This window comes from Manihot esculenta, chromosome 10, assembly GCF_001659605.2.
Source record: "Manihot esculenta cultivar AM560-2 chromosome 10, M.esculenta_v8, whole genome shotgun sequence".
Classification (NCBI taxonomy): domain Eukaryota; kingdom Viridiplantae; phylum Streptophyta; class Magnoliopsida; order Malpighiales; family Euphorbiaceae; genus Manihot; species Manihot esculenta.
Genome location: NC_035170.2, coordinates 26955923 through 26977879, shown reverse-complemented (window position 1 = coordinate 26977879; position 21957 = coordinate 26955923). Strand labels below are relative to the sequence as shown.

Genomic DNA, 21957 nt, shown 5'->3' with positions numbered 1-21957 from the left:
AATTAGGGTATAATTGTTGAAATTTATAAAGTTTGGAGTTTTTTTTAATAAGTATCAGTTATATTAAAATATTAATTTTTAGTACTGATTAGGATGATGATATGACATTTCTATTAAATTTAATGGTCAAACTTAATGGTATGATATGAATAAATTTACGTGGTTAGTTTAGGGTATATTAGTTAACTTTTATAGTTTGGAGTATAACTATTAAAATACGAATAGTTCAAAGCTTTTTTGGCCATTATCTCTAAAAAAACATAAAAAAAAATAGGATAAAAACTAGAATTTCTAAGACTCTAATCAATTGATATACATCTAATTCATAAGAATAGTCTTCTAGCAAACAATATAGACCATTTTATAGTCGATTCTGATTATATTCGACTTTAGAAAGTTTCGGTTTAAAAATAAATCTACTATTAAGTCTTGAGATACTCAATAACTGATAGCCATCTTGTTTATAATCAATTTGATATATTCACTAATAAATCTCAACACTAGGTATTTGTAAGACTAGTTGGTATTTTTTCAAAATAATCTTAAAATTCCTTTCATATTGGAAATTGGTAAGACTCTCTTTAAAATTCTATATCTCTCAACATCATATAAGAAACCACCATTGGTAAACATCACAGCAACCGTCAAAATGATCAGTACGGGAAGTGACGTGGGTAGCAAAGAGCCAATTCCGAGGAGCCACGTGTCCCGGATCTCGGTAAAAAATGTTCCCTTCAAATCTAAAGAAACAAAAACTAGTAGAGGGACATCTGATATTACATAACATCCACCCAAAATATATTATGAGCTATCACCACAAAATAGGGGACACGTGACAAAGATCTAACAAGTAAAAAATACGGTTTCACTTAAGAAAAAGAAAAGCTAAATACTTTAATACCCGGATTACTATTATAACTCGCCCTTTTCCAATAGCCTAAGTCTTGACATAGAGTTACTTCTATCAAATACACTCCCATCTCACTTGAAATATTAAAATTATCAATTTATTAATTGACGGTATCTTTAATTAAATAATAGATCACATTATCGCTGAATTATTAAAAAATATTATATTTATTTTTACCTTTTTATAATACAATATAGAGCAATCTCAGAGTTAAGGATATATCGTCTCTAATACTACTCAAATTTTAAATATTCCGTTACTTTCTTTTTATTTTTTATATTACTGACTTAAATGCCCCGTGAAATCCACGCTCTCTTGCGGTTTCTAGTCTATCACAATATTAGGGTTAAGGTTTTATCTACTTAAATTAGGCGCGATGTCTTTTTGTAATTATGAAAAAACAAGACACAAGATATTTACCGTGTAGAAAGCATCGAATCTTTAGGGTTAAGGTTTTATAATTTCAGCAACCAGCCACTCTTTTTTCTTTCTCCTGCTACCGTTCTATTCTCCTTTCTCTGCCTCCTATCCTCTGCTTCCTCCGTCTTCCAAAACGCATTTGACTGTACTGTAAGAAGTGTTGTAGAAGAAGAAGAAGAAGCAGAGTATGTTGGACATCAATCTCTTTAGGGAAGAAAAGGGTCACAACCCCGAACTTATCCGGGAATCTCAGCGTCGCCGATTCGCCAATGTTGATATTGTCGACGAGATCATTCGTCTCGACAGGGAGTGGAGGCAGCGTAATCATTTCTTTCTTTTTTCCTAAGCTCTTAGTTCGATTAAAAATGTTGGCTGCCGTGTATGATCCTTATTATCTTTATTATTTTCTCTTCTTTTTAGGTCAATTTGAACTTGACAACCTACGCAAAGAGTTGAATAAGATAAACAAGCAAATAGCCCAACTCAAAATTGTGAGTTTTTTTTTTTTAATAAAAATAATTACGTAGTTTTTTATTATGAATTTCTAGTTTATTTTTTTTTTCTGGTTTTGTAAATTAATAAGGCAGGTGAAGATGCAACCGAATTGATTAAAAATACCAATGACAACAATCAACTGACTGCTGATAAAGAAGCTGAGGTTCAGCAGGCTTATTTAGCTCTGAATAAGAGATTGGAAGCCGTTGGAAATCTTGTGCATGATTCAGTGCCTGTTAGCGATAAAGAGGTTTATGTTTCTATTTTATTATTATTATTATTATTATTATTATTATTATGATTATTATTATGTAATAAAATTATTATGATTTGGGATTTTTAAAAAAAATCTTTTCTTTTGTTCTGCAGGCAAATAATGCTGTAATCCGTTTTTGGGGGGAGAAACGTTCTGGGCCTAAATTGAAAAACCATGTTGAGCTTGTTGAGCTTCTAGGAATTGCTGATACTAAGAAAGGTATGCAGCATAATACTTCTTTAGCTTGAGCTTCGCTTCTTGAAAAAGGTTTTATATTCGCTTAATTCTAGGATAAGTAGTAAATATGTTTGTTAATTTCTTATGTTCCACAATCTACAATGTTGGTTTTGCATGGTTTTTCTTTAGTGCATTATTTTACTGGGTTTTGATTACTGAAATACATTGTGGAAGTTTTCTTTGTCTTCTCTATCATGACTGTTGAATATAGGCTTTGATGTAATCTTAGTACATGTTCATTGTTATCATTTCACTAGCCATAATGAATAATCTCTGTTGAACTTCTTGTATTGTATGAATCTCTGTAGCTAAGGAGCTTGTACTATAGGGGGTTCTCTTCATAGTTTATTGGTTATCTAATACCATGCCAATGCCATTTTCTTGAAATGCATAGGCGCCAATGTAGCTGGAGGTAGGGGCTTCTATCTGAAAGGTGATGGTGTACGACTTAATCAAGCATTGATCAATTTTGGACTGGATTTCTTGGAGAAGAGGGGTTACACGGCCTTGCAGACTCCCTTTTTCATTAGAAAAGACATTATGGCAAAGTGTGCTCAGTTAGCACAATTTGATGAAGAGCTTTACAAGGTGATTTTTGAAAAATGTCAGTATGTTTAGATACAGAGAAGTCTCCTGCTATGTAATATAATGTATAGATGTTTGATGAAGAACTTTACATGGTGAATTTTGAAATTTTTATTTACTGATCCCAACTGATAGAGAAAGCATTGACTCCTCCACAACCCATCTTACATTATAAATGCTTAGATCATGAATATGCTTCTTCTTATGATAATATAGGTTCCTAAAAGCTTTGTTTGTGTAATTTCCTTTTTCTTTTGTATTTGATTTACTCTCTAGATTCAATGCAAGGATCAGTACTGTAGTTTGTTTCTTTGTTTTTTGTAGGTGACTGGTGAAGGGGAGGACAAGTATCTAATTGCTACAGCTGAGCAACCAATATGTGCTTATCATTTAGATGATTGGATCCATCCTTCACAGCTGCCAATCAGGTTATAGTTATGTAGTAACTTCTTGTCTCAAAGGCAGAAATCTATGATTGTGCTAATCTCATTAATTCCATTTCTTTGCCAGATATGCTGGATACTCATCTTGTTTTCGTAAAGAAGCTGGTTTACATGGTCGCGATACTTTGGGAATTTTCCGAGTTCATCAATTTGAGAAAGTGGAGCAATTCTGCCTTACCAGCCCAAATGGCAATGACTCTTGGGACATGCACGAGGAAATGATCAAGAACTCTGAGGACTTCTACAAAATGGTATGTTATCCTTGTTGTAGAAAGTCAGAATTGTTCTCTACTTTTGTTTTTTTTCTTAGTTCTTGGTTATGGAAAAAATATTAATGTTTCCCAGCTTTACATGCTTGTCTAATGTAGCAATTGGTATCACCAGTCTCTTAAACAAATGTTCCTGAAAAATCAATGTGGATCTGGTATAGAAGGCAGGGCCTTATTGGTGACTTAATCTTGTGTAAATCACATAAACATAAATGTGCATTCTAACTGTTCCCTTCTTCTCTAACAGTTAAACATCCCTTATCAAGTTGTGTCTATTGTTTCTGGTGCTTTGAATGATGCTGCTGCAAAGAAGTATGACTTGGAAGCATGGTTTCCTGCTTCGCAAACATACAGAGAGTTGGTCTCCTGTTCCAATTGTACTGACTACCAGTCAAGGAGGTTGGAAGTTCGATATGGGCAGAAAAAGGCAAGTCCTTTTATGCTTATTTTTGCTCTTATGTTGCATTATATCTGTGTATCATATACTTTGGCTTACCAGTCAAGATATTTTTCTAGCCAACCATTTTGAGCACCTTAGAGGATGAAACGCAGAAACTTCAAAATACATCTTAGTAACATGGACAAATGCATTTTGGACATTTATAGGACATCCAAAGGAGGATAGAGTAAGGGTTGTCAAAAGGAGATCCTTAGAAATTTATCTTGAATTTAATCTGAAATTTCTTGCATAACGAAGCAAAAATATAACTTAATTGGTTCATGTCTTGAATTTCTTTGGCATCAAACGTTAAAGTCTTGTTGGCTTCACACTTGTAGTGTTGCATTATGCAATTCCAAAGTAAAACAGAAAAATTCTCAGGCCTTATTTAGTGGGAAAAAAAAGACTTTTTTGTTTCTACTTTCTTGTTCTTCTATATTTCTTAGTTTTCCAAATGGAAATTGGAAAGTAGGAAAACATGTTTATTTGTCAAATTTGCTAGTTTACCATATTCTTTTCTTGAGATCATCTTTTTTTTTTTTTTTTTTTTTTTTTTTTTTTTTAAGTTTTCTTTTGTTTTAGTTAGGAATTATTCTTCTAACATTAACAATTGCTATTGTAATTATACAAATAATCTCATAGTCTAATCACTTGATATGCTCTATTTAAATTCAAATATATATTTTTTGTCCTAGATATTATTTTGATATTTATTATAAACCTAAGTGTAAGTTCAAATTTTATTTTTTGGTAAATAAGTTGTTAATTTAAAAAAATAAAAAATGAAGGATTTTTGTTTTAAAGGAATTTTATGCTAGTCTAATATTTAAAAAATTTTTGATATGTATTTTATTCCATAAAAAAAAAATTGAAGGAAACTTAACTCATTTTTTTGTTCAGTTTCTTTTGTGTGTGTATCTATATATATGTGGATATGTGTATATATATATATATATATATGGGAAATACCAACTTGTTTCTCACAACTAATCAAGGCCTTAAATTTCCATGTAACTATATTTTTCTCCCTAAGAAATATTTACACATATGAATGGGCTTTTAGAAATGAAAACTAAACTTTAAGTAAGGATAAAAAGACATTACCTCCCTCTTTTAGCAGTACACAAGTGAAATACCCACATAATTTTGTGGATTGTTATTATTGTTTTGTTTAAAAAATTTAATTAATTAATGATAAAAATAAAATAATTGAAAAATAAAACTTTATTTCTCCCATATTATACAAATATACTTCTCAAATCTATAATTCGCTTTCATTTTAATACTAGTTAATTATTAGGATTTTTTAAAATATATCCATATTTAATGTATATTTTTATCAATTAATATTTTTATCCATATTTAATAGCTATGATTGTACAACTGTCAAGTTAGTTACTGAGAACTAGTATATATATCTCTCAGCACAGCACACATGTAAGGGCATTCCATTTTCATTAATACAAGTACAGCTTACCTGTTCCCTCTAAAACCTTCTTCACTATCCAAACAGTCTCTTCTCTATTCTTCTCTATTCTTTTTCTCTATTTCTCTCTATTCTGCCTTATTTCAACCTGTTAGAGCTATTGTCCTAACAATCACTTATCAATTGATAAAATTTATTATAACTTAATATCTACATTGAATATGTTGACAAATAGACAGGTAGTCTCATGAAGAGAATACAGAATTGAAAAACAAAAAACTAATGGAAAAGAAAAGTATAAAAACTAAAACAAAAAGAAAAAAAGGTTTAGTACTGTTACTGTAAACAATGAAACACAATGCACACAAAAAAACTATTAAGGCATATATCCCTACTGATCTTTTCTCCGATTCCTACCTCTTTCCTATTTCTTCTAATCCCAAGGGGTTGCCAACTGCAGCGGTTCTCTTTCAACATTATTTATTATTAATATTTTATTGAGTAAATTTTATCCTGTGGACCATATGCATTTGAAATCTAGTGGTTGAAGTTCTCTAAAGGAGTCTGTGGGTCAGAAATCTCTCACTTACTATCATCAGTTATGGTAGTGATAGCATTTCCATTAACAACAATATCGCCTTAGAACTTGAATTGTTATAATTAATACCAGTTATTATAGAAGTTCATTCTCCATCAAGTTGAATTTGTTTACAATATTTATCCCAATTGACCAGCCAAGCTTCTGGACATAAGATACAATTTGAGACATCATTTGTATTCTGCTTGAACTTTTCTAATGAAAAATGAGTCCAATCCACTCGTTGTTCTGCCCCTCATGTCTGATAATAGTGTTTGGAAACTGGACTGGACTGACCAGTCCAACCTGTTGAACTGGGAACTGGCCAGCAATGCAGACCAGTTTAATGTAGCTTGTTGACTCAACTAAAAATCAGTCAAAACTGGACTCTCACCAAATCTAGCTGAACTAAGTTCCACTACCATATTGTTGAGGGATTCCATCTCTAGTCCACAGAAGGCAACTTTTCAAATTCCTAAGTTCTCAATTCTTTGAACCTAATATTCTTCCTCTTTCATTTTTTCCCCTAGTCCAGCTTCTCTTTCCTGGTCGTTCATTGATCATTCTTCATGATAGCTGTTATATAATATGAATCTTAGCCACAAATTGATGTGGTCCCGCACATCTTGGCTTGAATGGCAGAAATGATAGACCAACAAAATTTCACATAGTTCCTTCTTACATAGCTAGATTTTCTTAAGCTTATTGATGATCTTGACATTTTCTTTGAGGATTCTCTTGCAACACTGATGACTGATCTCCAGTGAATTTAGGTCCTTCGCATTTTATTTCTTTCTTTGATCTCTTTTCCTGTGGTGCTTTGAGATGAGGGTTCCTTCGATCCTCATGTGTTGGAGATGAAGATTTACGCACTGATATTTTGTAAAGCATACTGAAAATTCTAAGCTTATGGAAATGTGTGAGCTGTGAAAAAAAAATCTCTTTTTCCAAGCTTGCCGAGCCTTCTATGAGAAGAAGCAAATTGAACTAGACCGATCAAATTGGTCAAACTGGGAACCAGTCACATCTGTTTGATCGCTATTTTGGTTTTAAAACAACTGCCAATAACCTCTAATCTATTCCAAATTCTTTACTTCTTGAACCTGGATATGAAGAAAGTTGAGTATAGTCCAAAGTTTGTCATCTAGTTGCTGGGTGATATTCCTACACATTTAAGAAAGGATTAACTCAAAGTTTGTGCTTGTGATTTTTTTTTTTTTCACCATTGCGACCCATGGTTTTAATTTGCAAGTTGCATTCGGAGTCGTGAACAGCTGTAGCAATATAAAAAGAACAATGATAAACAATGACATATAAAATTCAAGAACATATACTATTATAAAATAAGAAAAATAGATACTTAGTCCCTATGGGAAAAGACACTAGTTAGTTTCTCGATTTTGAAAAATATGTTAAAACGTTTTCGATGTTTTGTTTCTTTGTATTAGGGGTATTTTAGACTTTTTGCAATACTTAACAGTGAAAATTAACGGAAGAACTAGTAGATTTTTTAAAACATTAGGGATGTTTTAATGTATTTTTCTAAACCAAGGAATCAGCTAGTGAGTTTTTTCATATTGACTATGTAGTAATTTACCTTATAAAATAAAATAAGAAATATAATATCAATGTTTTAGCAACAAGTCTCATAAATCTAAGTGAGTCTTTGGTGTAATTTTTTTTTGGAAAGGGGTGTTGGGTGATTTATGATACTCGAAAACAAAGGATTGGATACTATTTGAAATTAAAAAAAAAAAAAAAACCTACACAAGGGGGCTATTGAACAGCTGGAAAAGCCCTAACTCGCTTATAGAAAGTGGAAATAGAAGCAAATCGGCTTTGAATGAATAGGTATTATGAGATAGAACAAGAAAAATTGATTTTGATTAATTTAACTTATAAGACTTTGGAGCAGTTAGAAAATAACAAAAATGGAATTGTTCATATTGAACAACTACGAACTAAGTAATCAAGTTTGATAATGGATTTTCCTAGTGCGAGTAAAACATTATAAAATGATTAATACAAGACCGTGATATAGTTATATATTTATAGTTTTTATTCAAAAAAAAAAAAGAATTTAATCTAATTAGTAAATTGTTTCATGCATATGCCTTAAATAATTTAATTCATAAAAAAGATGATAGAGTATTTTGATCATATCAAAATTAGAGATAATACTTTTAGTTTATCATGGGTAGGGATCTTATTGCTAACACAATAACCTCTATAAAAAATGAAGACATGAATAGAAAAGAACCATTTGAATAGCATCTACTAACATCACTAAAATACTAATTGCCTGGTGCTTTGTTTTTTCTTTTTGAAAATTTGCAAAGCTCATGAAATGAATAGATATTATTAGATGTAAGTAAGACTAAGATAACAATTATATAACAAGCATAAATACATCAAATAAGCACATCAAAAAATCTATCATTTTTAGTTTGCATAGCTTTTTAAAAAAGTATACTTTTATCGAAAAAGCATCTCTTTCAACTTTTTTAAACTCACCTATCCATTAGTTATTTGTTATTATAACTAACACAAATATTAAATTTATAAGTTTTAAACTTACTATTTTCATTACTTTTCTAAGTCTAAACTTGTACTTAGCATTAGCAAATGCTAAGGAAGTATAAAATTTAATTTGATGTTATTCTATAGTTAATAATTTATTTTAATTTATATTAAATTTGTTGCTGGAAAATGGTTCAAAATAAAAGCAAAAAACATAAAACTATAGATCAACAAAACTAATAGATCAAAGTATAACATTAACAAAAGAAACTAATATCAACAAAAATTTTGGTTAAAAAAAATGCAAAAGAGGAAGCTAGAAACTGAAAATAATGAAAACAAAAACAGAAAAATAAACTTACCTTTTATGAGAACTGATTGTTTAATGGGGAGAGAGAGAGAGAGAGAGAGAGAGAGAGAGAGAGTATGAATTTTTGTAGAAATATTTCTTAATAATTTAATCAAAAGATATTAAACATCAATTGTAAATAATGTGTGTGTATATATATGTTTAGTATAAAATCTTGATTATCTCATATTTTGCTGGTGCTTTTCTGCTTGATTGCAGAGCAATGAGCAAGCAAAGCAATATGTTCATCTGTTGAACTCTACGCTCACTGCAACAGAGAGGACCATTTGCTGCATCCTTGAGAACTGCCAGAAGGAAAATGGTGTAGAGGTCCCAGAACCTCTACGAGAATATATGGGTGGGAAATCCTTCCTCCCCTTCCAAAGCAACCCATCCACAGAAGGCAAGGGGAAGAAATCTAAGGCCTAATAATTTAATTATAGACTTCTGCATATTATAATTTGAGAATTTTTATGGATGCCGAAGGTTTGGTCAGTATCTTGCTCTCTTTATGACTAGAAAAGTACACGTAACAGAACTGATTCATGAACATGATATCTTCTGGTCATCCTTACCTCGCTTACTAGCTGTTGGTTGAATGTATTTGGGATGGAAATTTGGTAGGTGCAAATGAAGGGAAATAATATTAAAGGGCGAGTATTTGCTCTATTATCGAAAAAATTAAAAATCAATTTTGCCAAAATTATAAAAATCAAATTGAATTAAATTGAATAAGAGTAATAATTGAATTGAATTGAATAAAAAAATTTACGGTTCAATTTGATTTTATTTCTTGATTCTTTCCTTCTATTGAGGAAAATCTCCCCTTAAAGTTGATTCAAATAATATGGTACAAGTTGCAAAAAAATAAAATATCATTCACAATAAATTATCACTACAAGTTGCAACATCATTATTATTACTTGCTGCATTTTGGAGTAGATCGATAATTCTATTTTAATAAATGGTTTAAAAAGTTTTTCTCACCGATTTGATTACAATTATTAAAACTTTATTCTAATTATTCTGTTGAGAAGTAAATATAGATGAGTAGGGATAAGTAAGCGAGGTAAGTTCACGGACATCGCCAAGGAAAAAATATATGAAGTGAAAATGACTTATGGAAAAAAAAAATAAAAAATTTATTTTAATTCATATTTATATTTAAAAGTTTGCTTTAGTTAATATTATCACTACTACAGTGAACAGACTAGATTTAATTTGAAAATTAATGTAATTCATGAAGTTTTATTTGATAAATAAAATAATTTTTGAAAAATATTTTTATTGTATCAATATTATTTTTGTGAACCTCATTATTTTTCATATATATAAAAATAAAACTTTATAATTTAAAATCTATGATATTTTTCTTTTTTTAACATTATTGATATTAATCATAGTTGGTTAAACAAATAATATTCAAATGATTTACGATTGTGTTGATCATAAATCTTTAATAAAAATATTTTATATTTAATAAACATACAGTATTCTTATTATGTTAATTTATTACAATGAGGGTTTATTATAATAAATATTTATTAGTTATATCATATGACATAATATTCAATTAAAGTGTATTATGGATTGTCACTGCGTTATACAATCACATGGTAAAATCATAATAAACTATGACACGCATTCTTTTATAACAGGACTACGTTGTAATGTTCAATGTTCAGAACGCTTCTAAGCTTGTTGAGTTTTTTATGGAACAAAATTATTATTAGCGGATATAATTCAGCAGATCTCCATTGCACCTATAATCGCAGAATCTCTTATCCACTAATTGGTATTAGTCGGATTTCCAGAAGGTTCGATAACCACCTCCACCTTTTTGCAGTATAAAGGCTGATAAATATAGAGATCAAGGTACGTATTCTTACACAACTACTCTTGAGTTTTAAGCAATTCATTACACTCGCCCTTCTATTCAGTTTATTGACTTGAGCGTTGGAGTGACTGACGTAGACGCTAACCACCTCACAATCACTTTCTTGTAGATTGATCAACCGTGCCACAGCTTCGTTTCAGCCACATTATTTGGTTCCATTGTCGGAAAATTTCATTGAATGCTCTCTAATCAATTGAATTAGAAATCAGTCTCTCATTCACCTTCTCCTAAAAAGAAACTTTTTTTTTTATTTTTTATTCTTTAAATGGCTGATAATTCATGAGTTGCTACTAAAACTGCTGCCAACAAGGGCGCTATCATTTCCTCTACTCCTGACAGTGGATAAAACACACCCTCAATGGTAAATGAGACTGATCTGAACAATTTAAATAATGAACAAATTCTTCAATACATAAAAAGTTTACAGACCACTATCAAGCAGTATAAAACTCGGAAGGAGGCCTCATTCATGGCTTTTAGGATTAGGGAGGAGGCCTCCATCTACACCACAAGGACTCGGATAGAAGCGATCTAAACGCAATTTAAAGGGAAGGCCAAGTTGGAGAAAGAGGAGTCATCACAAGGCTCCAAAAGACGTCGACTGAAAGCTGATACGGTCCGTGCAAAGGTATTGGAAGGAGCATGAGAAGGACTATGGCCTGGATGATTCCTCACCCCTATCAGAAGAGATCCTAGTAAAGACTTTTTCTGCCATGTTCAAACTCCAAAGTTTAGACAAATATGACAGAATAGCAGATCCCAAGAATCACTTGACAATCTTTAAAACAACGATGTAGCTTCAGGATGTCAATGATTTTATGTTGTGCCAAGTGTTTTCGTCCACACTCATAGGTTTGGCTCATAAATGGTACCAACACCTAAGCTCAGGTTCTATTCAAAGCTTTACTTAATTTGCCACATTGTTTAAATCCAAATTTATCACTTGCATACCTCTTAAAATGCTCTCATCTGACTTACGGAAAATCCACTAAGGAGAGGGTGAGTCATTAAGGAGTTTTATCTCACATTTCAATGTTGAACCGATACAGGTGGAAGAGTTAAATCACGAAATAGAGTGTGAAGCATTGAAAAAAAGAACTCGTAACATCAAATTCATGGATTCATTGATCAAGAATCCCGCCGCTACCTATCAGTAGCTAATGGATAAAGATCAAAAGTACGTAAGGTTGAATGATGAAGTTTAAACGCTAAGGGAAGATAAGAGGATGAGTCAAAATAAGACTAAGAAATCAGAAAAGCTACGAAAGTGAAAGGAGTTATTCAGTGTCACGTAGCAGGAATGATCAAGGTAAGCTCAGAAACTATACTCCATTAAATGACTCACGAACACACATACTTATGTGGATTGGAAAAACCAGCAAAGAGGTCAAATAGCCCGCCACGCTTAACCCGAACAAATAAGGCATGTAAGACAGAACAAAGTATTATTGATTTCAAGAGGATCATGGGCACACTACAGAAGAATGCCGATAGCTAAAAGACGAAATTGAGAGATTGATAAGGGACGGAACGCTCTGAAAGTTTGCTATAAGAGATAGAGAAGAGAAGAGGTTAGGACCTGAGGTAAGAACACTAATCAATTCTGATGAACCCGTAGGAGTTATTCAAGTAATTGTAGGAGGACCGAGTAACAATAAGGGCCTATAGAAGTAGAATGTCACAGGTTTTCAGCTTCTAAATCAAACCCCGATTGAAATTGGTCAAGTTAGATATCAAGTCTTTTAATTATTCTTGAAAGTATATTTGTAATTTATGAAAATGTTATCAATAAAACTATGTGTAACGACCCGGAAATCGGACCGCTACCGGCGCTAGGATCCAGATCGGCATAAGGCCGCCGGGACCCGTACATCCTGTAAACCTGTTTAATCCCATACATGATCATACATATACATAAAACTGTGAACTTTTCTTTTCCTTTTACCAAGCTCAACCTGTACATACTCATAGACATAAATATAAAACCTCACACTGGAGCCCTCATCAAATGCTCTAATGGGGTATCACATCATACATTAAGCTCGGTTGAACATAAACATCATAAAACATAGATCATGTATATAGAAGGGATAACCATACACATTGGGTCAAGCACAATTTCTAATCCTCAATATCATTATTACATTACATGACTGCTCAACATTACTACATTTTACAATTCATCATGTCCACATCTAACTATTACATAACACATGACTTTACTCTTCTTGACTTTCTGATCTAGCCCATACCTGCAAACCTGGGGGTTAAGGGAGAGGGGTAAGCTACTATAGCCCAGTGAGCAGAATAATAAAAACATTTAAACATATGCTGACAAAGCGCATTTTAGGCCATATTATCATGATCTTAATGATGCTTATTTGCACATTTTCTGCCTAATTTGGTTGTTTTGTTCATGTTTTGCAGAAACTAGGTGTGAAAAGACATTCTGGAGAAAATGCTCTTAAAACTGCCAAAAAGTGCCAAATATGGAAAGTTCTAGAAAAGGAAAGTTTTCATATATGGAAAGTTCCAAATAAGGAAAGTTTCATATATGGAAAGTGCCAAATAAGGAAAGAGTCAAAAAGCACAGTCAGCAAACTGCCCGAAATTCAAACTACAGAATCCTTCCTGCCTTATTTAGAACATGTGCCAAGAGAGGAAGGTTTTCAAATAAGGCAAGTTTTCAGAAAAGGAAAGTCTTCAAATGAGGAAAGTGCAGAAGCAAAAGCAAATAAGGAAAGCTCAGTCAGAAGATTATTTGAAATTCAAATCGCAGATCTTTCTTTCCTTGTTCAAAAGATGTGCACACACTGCAGCAGTCATATCTTCCTATTTAGGCAGCAAGATCTCAAGGAGATGCTCTTCCTCTTCTGCATTCAGCATTCAAAATTCAAACGAAGGCTCCACCTAAAAAGGAAAGACTGGACAGATATCTTTCCACTTCTGCACATTAATGATTGCATTCTCTTGCCTCTTTTGCAATCTATGCGCGCGCCACCTCTTCTGGAAGCATGATCCGCGCGTCCTTCCTCTTCTGAAAGCCTTGGTACGTGTATATTTCCTTATGAACATCAAGCCACGACTTTTCTTCCTCTATTGGCAGCATTGGATCGCTCTTCCTTCCTTTTCAAGCACAAGGTACGCTCCTTTCCTATTCTGAAGGCAATCTGCGCGCCAACTTCCTTCTGAAGCCTTGCAGTCCGATTCTTTCCTCTTTTACAACAACTTGGGCAGCAAGTTGCACATGGGCAGCACCTTGGGCAGCCTCTACACTAATTAGGAAGCAAGGTCAGCATCTAAACTTATTTAGGAAGCACAATCTGTGCCTCCTTCCCTTTCTGAGACCAAACCGCGCGCATCAACTTCCTTCCGCAGTGCATTTTCGCGCAGCCTTCCTTCTGAAGCCAAAAAGCGCGATTCTTTCCTTTTCAGACACATCTTGGGCAGAAAATACCTCTTGGGCAGTAAGTATGACCTAGGGCAACACTTTTTAACTATAAAAAGCCACCTAAGAAGCCTCTACATGGTCTTTACACTCCCCCTGGGAGACACCTACGGGATTGCAAGTGACATCTTCTCTTTTTCTTCCTTTCTTTATTTTTAGTTTTTGTTTCAGCCATGAGTGGCTGAAACCCTTTTTCTAGTTGAGGATTTGGTGAAACTTTGGTTGTATTTTTGGATTGAGAGACTTGAACTACATGGTTAATCTTTAGTTGCTTTTCAATATTCATGTAATTTGGTGCTTTAAGATATTATTTGTAACACCCGGCTAGACTCCGGTATCGGAAATTCCTACCGTCCGGTGGGAATTGGATGTCGGAAACCTCTAGAAGGGTAACATTGTGTTTTCATAAAATGTTTTGACGTATTTTAATGTTTTAAGTATGTTTTTAAATGAGTTTTTCATGAAAATAGCTTTGGAGGAAAACCCAGGTTCGGCCGCCGAAAGACAAGTTCGGCCGCCGAACGTGCATGTGATTAGGAGGCATGTTAGGCCCCCGAAAGCATGAGTGAGGGAAGTCCAGGTTCGGCCGCCGAATCTCAAGTTCGGCCGCCGAACATGGCATGCATGCGGAGGCACATTCGGCCCCCGAACGTGGCCTGGCCAGCCACTATAAAAGGGTCCCTTAGCCGAAAACGGGCGAGCTTTTTCTCCCTATTTCGGCCAAGGTGAGCATTCCGCCATCCCTCGTCAATCTTGAGTTTTTCCTCTCTTTTTCTATGATTTTCACAAGTTTATAACTTTATTTTTGAAGATTTACAAGTTTTAGAGCAAGTTTTGAGCTTGGAGATCCAAGGAGCCACATTCCTCCCCAACTCCGAGTTTGGTCGTCTCTCCCTCGATCTTCAAGAGGTAAGAGCCGATCTTGAGCTCAATGTATATTTTAAACAAGTATCATGAGGTTTTATGGGGTAGAAATGCATGTTTAAGCTAGTTGAACCTATGTTAGGTTTTATGTGACTTTGGACAATGTAGCTTGTGTTTGTGTGATTGAAGTGTTGTAGATGGGGTATATATGAGCTTGAGACCCCTAGGAGCTTGTATGCAAGTTTTGGTTAAGTTTTATGCATGATATGAGGTTTGGGAGGCATTTGAGCATAAGGGAGTCAAGTTTCTGCCCTTTGGCAGAAACCAGGTTCGGCAGCCGAAGGGAGTTTCGGCCGCCGAACCCCTCTTGTGGAGGCAGCATTCGGCTGCCGAAGGTGCCCCCGAAAATGGACTTTCGGATCTGTCTGGGAGGTTCGGCCGCCGAAAGTGCCGCCGAACCTGCCTGACTTTCGGATCTGTCCAGGGCTTTCGGCCGCCGAAGGTGCCGCCGAAAGTCCCCTGTTCAGCCATTTCATGCATATTTTTATGAGATGTTTTTATGATGTTTTAGGGGGTTTTTGGGGGATATATTAGAGTTATGTTTATGTATGTTTGGTCCCTCATTGGAGTCCACCTGTGTAGGTTCGGACCCGAGGAACCAAGGACCCCAGCAGTGAGCCAGCTGCTGCAGAGTTATCAGAGTCAGCCAGAGGTGAGTGGAACTTCACTTAATCTTTTAAGTTAAGAAATTAAATGTTTTTATCATGTTTCATGCATCATGATTATGCTATAGGATGCTTGCACTAGATTCACGAATATGCCGCATTGCATCATTTGTTGTTGATGTGGGTGAATGTTGGATGATCCAATTAGTCCATGACAGGAAGACCAGGGTCCCATGCTACGACCCTGGCACAGAAAAGACCCGGTCCCATTCTACGACTGGGCACGAGGAAAGGAACGGATACGGACTTGAAGACCAGGAGCCAGAGGAGGCCCTGGGTTAAAGGTAAGTTATGTATGCTATGACAGGAAGTCCAGGGTCCCATTCTACGACCTTGGCACAGAGTTAGCTTGGACTAATTGGTGACAAGTTCACCCAACCCTTGTATGAATTGTCTGTGCTATGATGCATTTCATTGAGCATTGTTTTAAATATGTTTTATAGTTCTACTCACTGGGCTTCTAGCTCACCCCCCTCCCCTAATATCAGATGTGCAGGTACAGGTACAGGGTAGACCAGGAGGTCAGTCAGAGTAGAAGCCAATTGATGTATTAGATAGTTAGTTGTGGACATGACAAACGATTAAAAAGAAATGTAAAGTTATGAACAGTTATGTATTAACATTATGTTATTGAGGTTAGAGTTTGTGCTTGACCAAAGTGTTATGTTTATCCCATTGGTATATACATGATCTTTAAGTTCTGATTTATTATGTTAAAGTTCAACCAAGCCCATGTATGATGAAATACCCCATTGGAGCATTTGATGAGGGCTCCAGTGGAGGTTTATGTTTATAATGATGATTATGTATAGCTTGAGCTTGGTTGATATATGAGAAATTTTACAGGTTCATGTTTATGTTCTGATCATGTATGGGATGAGACAGGTTCACAGGTTACAGTTTAGGCTTGCTACGGGTCCCGGTGGCCTTACGCCGACCTGGATCCTAGCGCCGGTAGCGGTCCGGATTTCCGGGCTGTTACAGAGTGGTATCAGAGCCCTAGGTTCATATGGTCGGACCTAGCGTGTCGGGCTCATAGAGGTTATAAAAGGTCAAGCACAATAGGAAAGGTCATGTCCACTAGGATAGGATATAGAGTCCTGTCTTGAAAGATGATGTGATATGCCATGATAATATGCATGTGCATAAATGATATGTTTGTATGCTATGTATGTGATGAGGGTTCATGTGTTTCCACATGAACCATATGATGCTGATGTTGAGTTTTGTATGTGTTGTTTTTCAGAACCAGGATGAGAGGAACCCGTCGATCTGCACGGTTGACTGGAGTCCCACCAGAGGATGAGGGCACGAGCGCCCGTCCTCCAGCATTGCCTAGGGCAATGTCATGCAGAGCAAATAGAGAAAGAGTGCCAATGGACCCTAGAAGGTCTTTTGACACTAGCAGAAGAGGGACAGAAAGAGGAAGAAGTTCTTCAGATGTGAGGGAAGTTATGAATGAGGACCAGAGAAGGGATGGAAATCTGGATGTCAGCATGGCAGAAGAAGGGACAGGGGAGTCACAAGGAGGCACTCAGGCCTCGGGGTATGGTTTTCCACCCCATTATCCACCCTATCCACAGGGTCCAGGATATCCGATGGGGAGTACATCGGATTACACCAGCTATAGCCCCTACCCTACTTACATGCCTTATCCACATTTCTATCCACCCTACCCACAGTACCCAGCCTATCCACCCTCACCTTTCTATCCTCAACCGGCAAACCCCACCTCGGGGAATGCTGCACCCCCACCTCCACCACCTACAGAACCAGAAGCCCCAGTTGCTCAACCTCCTAGACCTAGCACAGCCAGTGGGAGTAAGGTGAAGATGACAGCTTATCTTAAGCTGGATGCCCCTAAATACAAATCAGGGGATGATCCCTTTGAATACCTGAGAGCAGTGAAGATGATCACTGATGAACTAGGGGCAGATGACAGAAGAGCCATTGAGATGGCAGGGTTCACCCTGAAGTGCAAGAAGGCACGGGAATGGTTCAAGTGCTATGTGGACCCTAGACTGGAAAGCATGACATGGGAAGAGTTTGCCAATGAGTTTGCTGGATGGGCCTTTCCAGACAGTTCCAGAGAGCTGAAGATGATTGAGTTTGAGCAGCTGAGGCAGACAGAAGACATGAGTGTAGAGGAGTACACAGACAAATTTCTGGAGCTGTTGCCTTTCTCAGGGCAAGCTCTAGATACAGATGCAAAGAAAGCCAGGAGGTATGTTATGAGATTGCATTCCAGGTACTCCTCATTGATCCAGTCAGTTGAGAGGGAAAGTTTCCACACTGTGGTAGACATGGCCCGAAGAATGGAAGCCAGTGCAATAATTGAGGGGTCAGTGAAGCAGTCAGTGGCCCAGTCTTCAGGGGTTAAGATTCCAGGCAGAGGAGGGCTAGGACCCTCTACTCAGAGTTCAGGCAGCAAGAGGTGGAGTAGCACCACCAAGAAGCCCAAGAAGAACAAGTTCTGGAATAAGCTGAAATCCGGTTTGGGATTAGGCGGTGGCTCGAGTTCAGGCTCCGATGGTACAGAATGCCTAAGGTGTGGGAGACCACACAAGGGAATATGTCGAGCTGGGACTAATACATGCTTCAGATGTGGCCAGGAGGGACACATGGCTCGGGATTGTCCTAGAGCGCCTTTTATGGGCCAGCCCCAGCAGACAGCTTCAGGCAGTGTGGCACAACCAGCAGTTCCAGCCACAACACAGGGCAGTGGCAGAGGTAGAGGGAGAGGGGCAGCCTCTTCTTCAGGTTCCCGAGGTGAAGGTCCATCAGCTCCAGCCAGGATCTTCACCATGACACAGCAGGAGGCGAACACATCCAACACCGTGGTGTCAGGTAATCTCATCATTGGGTGTTCTGATGTGTATGCATTAATGGACCCGGGTGCATCTCATTCTTTTATTGCACCGAGAGCTGTTGAGAGGTTAGGGTTGATGGTCTCTGGGTTAGAGTGTCCCCTATGGGTCAGTGGACCCAAGTGTGACCCGTCAGTGGCAGAGTCAGTCTGCCGGTACAGTCCAGTTTTTATTGAGGGAAGATGCCTCTCCGCCGACCTTGTGGTTCTAGATTTGACAGACTTTGACGTCATTCTAGGGATGGATTGGCTATCTACCCATGGTGCTACCTTGGACTGCAGGGACAAGGTAGTCAAGTTCAGAGATCAGGATGGGTCAGAGGTCGTCTTCAGAGGAGACAAGAGGGGTAAGCCTAGAGGTCTGATATCGGCCCTACAGGCTCGTCGGTTGCTTAGGAAGGGATGTCAGGGGTATGTAGCTCATGTGAGAGAGCTAGATAGACAGGTCAGGGAGCCAGCCTCAGTGCCAGTTGTCAGAGAATTTCTGGATGTTTTTCCAGATGAGCTTCCAGGACTACCACCTGCTAGGGAGATAGAGTTCGAGATTGAATTGATGCCTGGAACTAGACCGATCTCTATCCCTCCCTACAGGATGGCACCAGCAGAACTGAAAGAATTGAAAGAACAATTGCAAGAGCTGGTAGACAAGGGTTTCATCCGACCGAGTACCTCACCTTGGGGTGCTCCAGTACTCTTTGTTAGGAAGAAGGATGGATCCCTCAGACTTTGTATCGACTACAGGCAGTTGAACAAGGTCACTACCAAGAACAAGTACCCATTGCCAAGGATCGATGATCTATTCGACCAGCTAGCAGGAGCGGGTTGTTTCTCCAAAATAGATCTGAGATCGGGGTACCATCAGCTGAGGATTAGAGAAGAAGACATACCGAAGACAGCTTTCAGGACCATATATGGGCACTATGAGTTCCTTGTAATGCCGTTCGGGTTAACCAACGCCCCTGCAGCATTCATGGACCTCATGAACAGAGTGTTTAGACAGTACCTGGATCACTTTGTTATTGTCTTCATAGATGATATCTTAGTGTATTCCAGGAATGCAGAGGAGCATGCCCATCATCTGAGGATAGTTCTGCAGACCTTGAGGGAATATGGCTTGTATGCCAAGTTCTCCAAGTGTGAGTTCTGGTTGAGGAGCATCTCATTCTTGGGGCATGTAGTGTCAGAGAATGGAATTGAGGTAGACCCCAAGAAGGTAGAAGCTGTGATTAATTGGCCTAGACCCACCTCAGTGACAGAGATCAGAAGTTTCTTGGGTTTGGCTGGTTATTACAGGAGGTTCGTTCAGGACTTCTCCAAGATAGCAGCTCCTCTGACCAGATTAACCAGGAAGAATCAGAGGTTCGAGTGGACCGACCAGTGTGAGGAAAGCTTTGAGGAGCTCAAGAAGAGGTTGACTTCAGCACCCGTGTTAGCTCTGCCAACCAGCAATGAGGATTTCACAGTGTTCTGTGATGCATCCAGAGTGGGCTTGGGTTGTGTGTTGATGCAGAATGGTAGGGTGATCGCTTATGCTTCTAGACAGCTAAAGAGGCATGAGATGAATTACCCCACACATGACCTGGAAATGGCAGCAGTAATCTTCGCACTCAAGATGTGGAGGCATTACCTCTATGGGGTAAAATGTGAGATCTTTACAGATCATAAGAGCCTGCAGCACATCTTGAGCCAGAGAGAGCTGAATTTGAGGCAAAGGAGATGGGTAGAACTGTTGAGTGACTACGATTGCAAGATCCAGTACCATCCGGGTAAGGCTAATGTAGTAGCTGACGCCTTAAGCCGGAAATCACTTGGCAGTCTATCCCACATCACGGCAGAGAGGAGACCGGTGGTGAAGGAGTTTTACAAGCTCATGAATGAAGGTCTACAGTTGGAGTTGTCTGGTACAGGTGCTTTAATTGCACAGATGAGAGTGGCACCCGTGTTTCTGGAGCAGGTGGCTCAGAGACAGCATGAGGACCCAGAATTAGTAAAGATTGCCAGGACTGTTCAGTCAGGCAAGGACAGTGAATTCAGATTCGACAGTAAGGGGATCCTCCGATATGGGAGCAGATTATGCGTACCAGATGACATTGGGCTAAAGGGAGACATTATGAGAGAGGCTCATAATGCGAGATACAGTGTTCACCCGGGAGCCACCAAGATGTACCAAGATCTGAAGAGAGTGTATTGGTGGCCAGCTATGAAGAGAGAAGTAGCACAGTTCGTGTCAGCCTGCGAAGTGTGTCAGAGGGTGAAGCTGGAACATCAGAAGCCGGCTGGAATGCTTAACCCGCTACCTATTCCAGAGTGGAAATGGGAGAACATAGCTATGGACTTCGTAGTGGGGTTACCGGCAACGTCCAACAGATTAGACTCTATATGGGTGATTGTGGACAGACTCACCAAATCTGCTCACTTCATTCCTGTTAGGAGCAACTACTCTGTGGACAAGTTGGCGCAAATCTATGTTGATGAGATTGTCAGGTTGCATGGGGTCCCAGTGTCTATAGTGTCAGATAGAGGGCCCCAGTTCACCTCCAGGTTTTGGCGGAGTCTGCAGAGTGCTATGGGTACCAGGCTAGATTTCAGTACTGCTTTCCATCCCCAGACTGATGGACAGTCAGAGAGGACCATCCAAACAATAGAGGACATGCTCCGAATGTGTGTGCTAGATTTTGGCGGTTCTTGGAGGCAACATCTACCCTTGGTGGAGTTCGCCTACAACAACAGCTATCATGCTAGCATAGGGATGGCTCCATATGAAGCCTTGTATGGGAGGAAGTGCAGATCACCCGTTTGCTGGGAAGAGGTAGGAGAGAAGGCCTTGGCAGGGCCTGAACTAGTAGAGATCACCAGCAGGGCGGTGCCCATGATCAGAGAAAGAATCAAGACTGCCATGAGCAGGCAAAAGAGTTATACAGACATCCGCAGGAAACAGGTAGAGTTTCAGGAGGGGGATATGGTTTTGCTCAAGGTGTCTCCAATGAAAGGGGTGGTTCGGTTTGGAAAGAAAGGTAAGCTAGCTCCACGGTACATCGGACCCTTTGAGGTCTTGCAAAAGGTTGGCAATGTATCGTACAAGCTGGACTTGCCTGCATCTATGGAAAGAATCCATCCGGTTTTCCATGTTTCCATGTTAAGAAAGTTCGTGTCAGATCCGAGTAAGGTTCTTAGTGAGCCTGATGTGGAGATCCAAGAGGATCTCACCTATGTAGAGCAGCCAGTGCGGAT

The 21957-nt window shown here is 37.8% G+C and overlaps 1 protein-coding gene across 1 annotated transcript; it reads left to right on the top strand.

Moving 5' to 3' along the window:
• The first annotated feature begins 1326 nt into the window (after positions 1–1326).
• On the top strand, positions 1327–9577 carry LOC110624289 (serine--tRNA ligase). The gene is made up of 9 exons (XM_043961114.1): positions 1327–1650; positions 1751–1821; positions 1914–2075; positions 2195–2300; positions 2713–2906; positions 3228–3331; positions 3414–3597; positions 3863–4042; positions 9146–9577. Exons 1-9 carry the CDS (start codon positions 1518–1520, stop codon positions 9353–9355), a joined length of 1344 nt encoding a protein of 447 aa, XP_043817049.1. The 5' UTR covers positions 1327–1517; the 3' UTR covers positions 9356–9577.
• The last annotated feature ends 12380 nt before the right edge of the window (positions 9578–21957 follow it).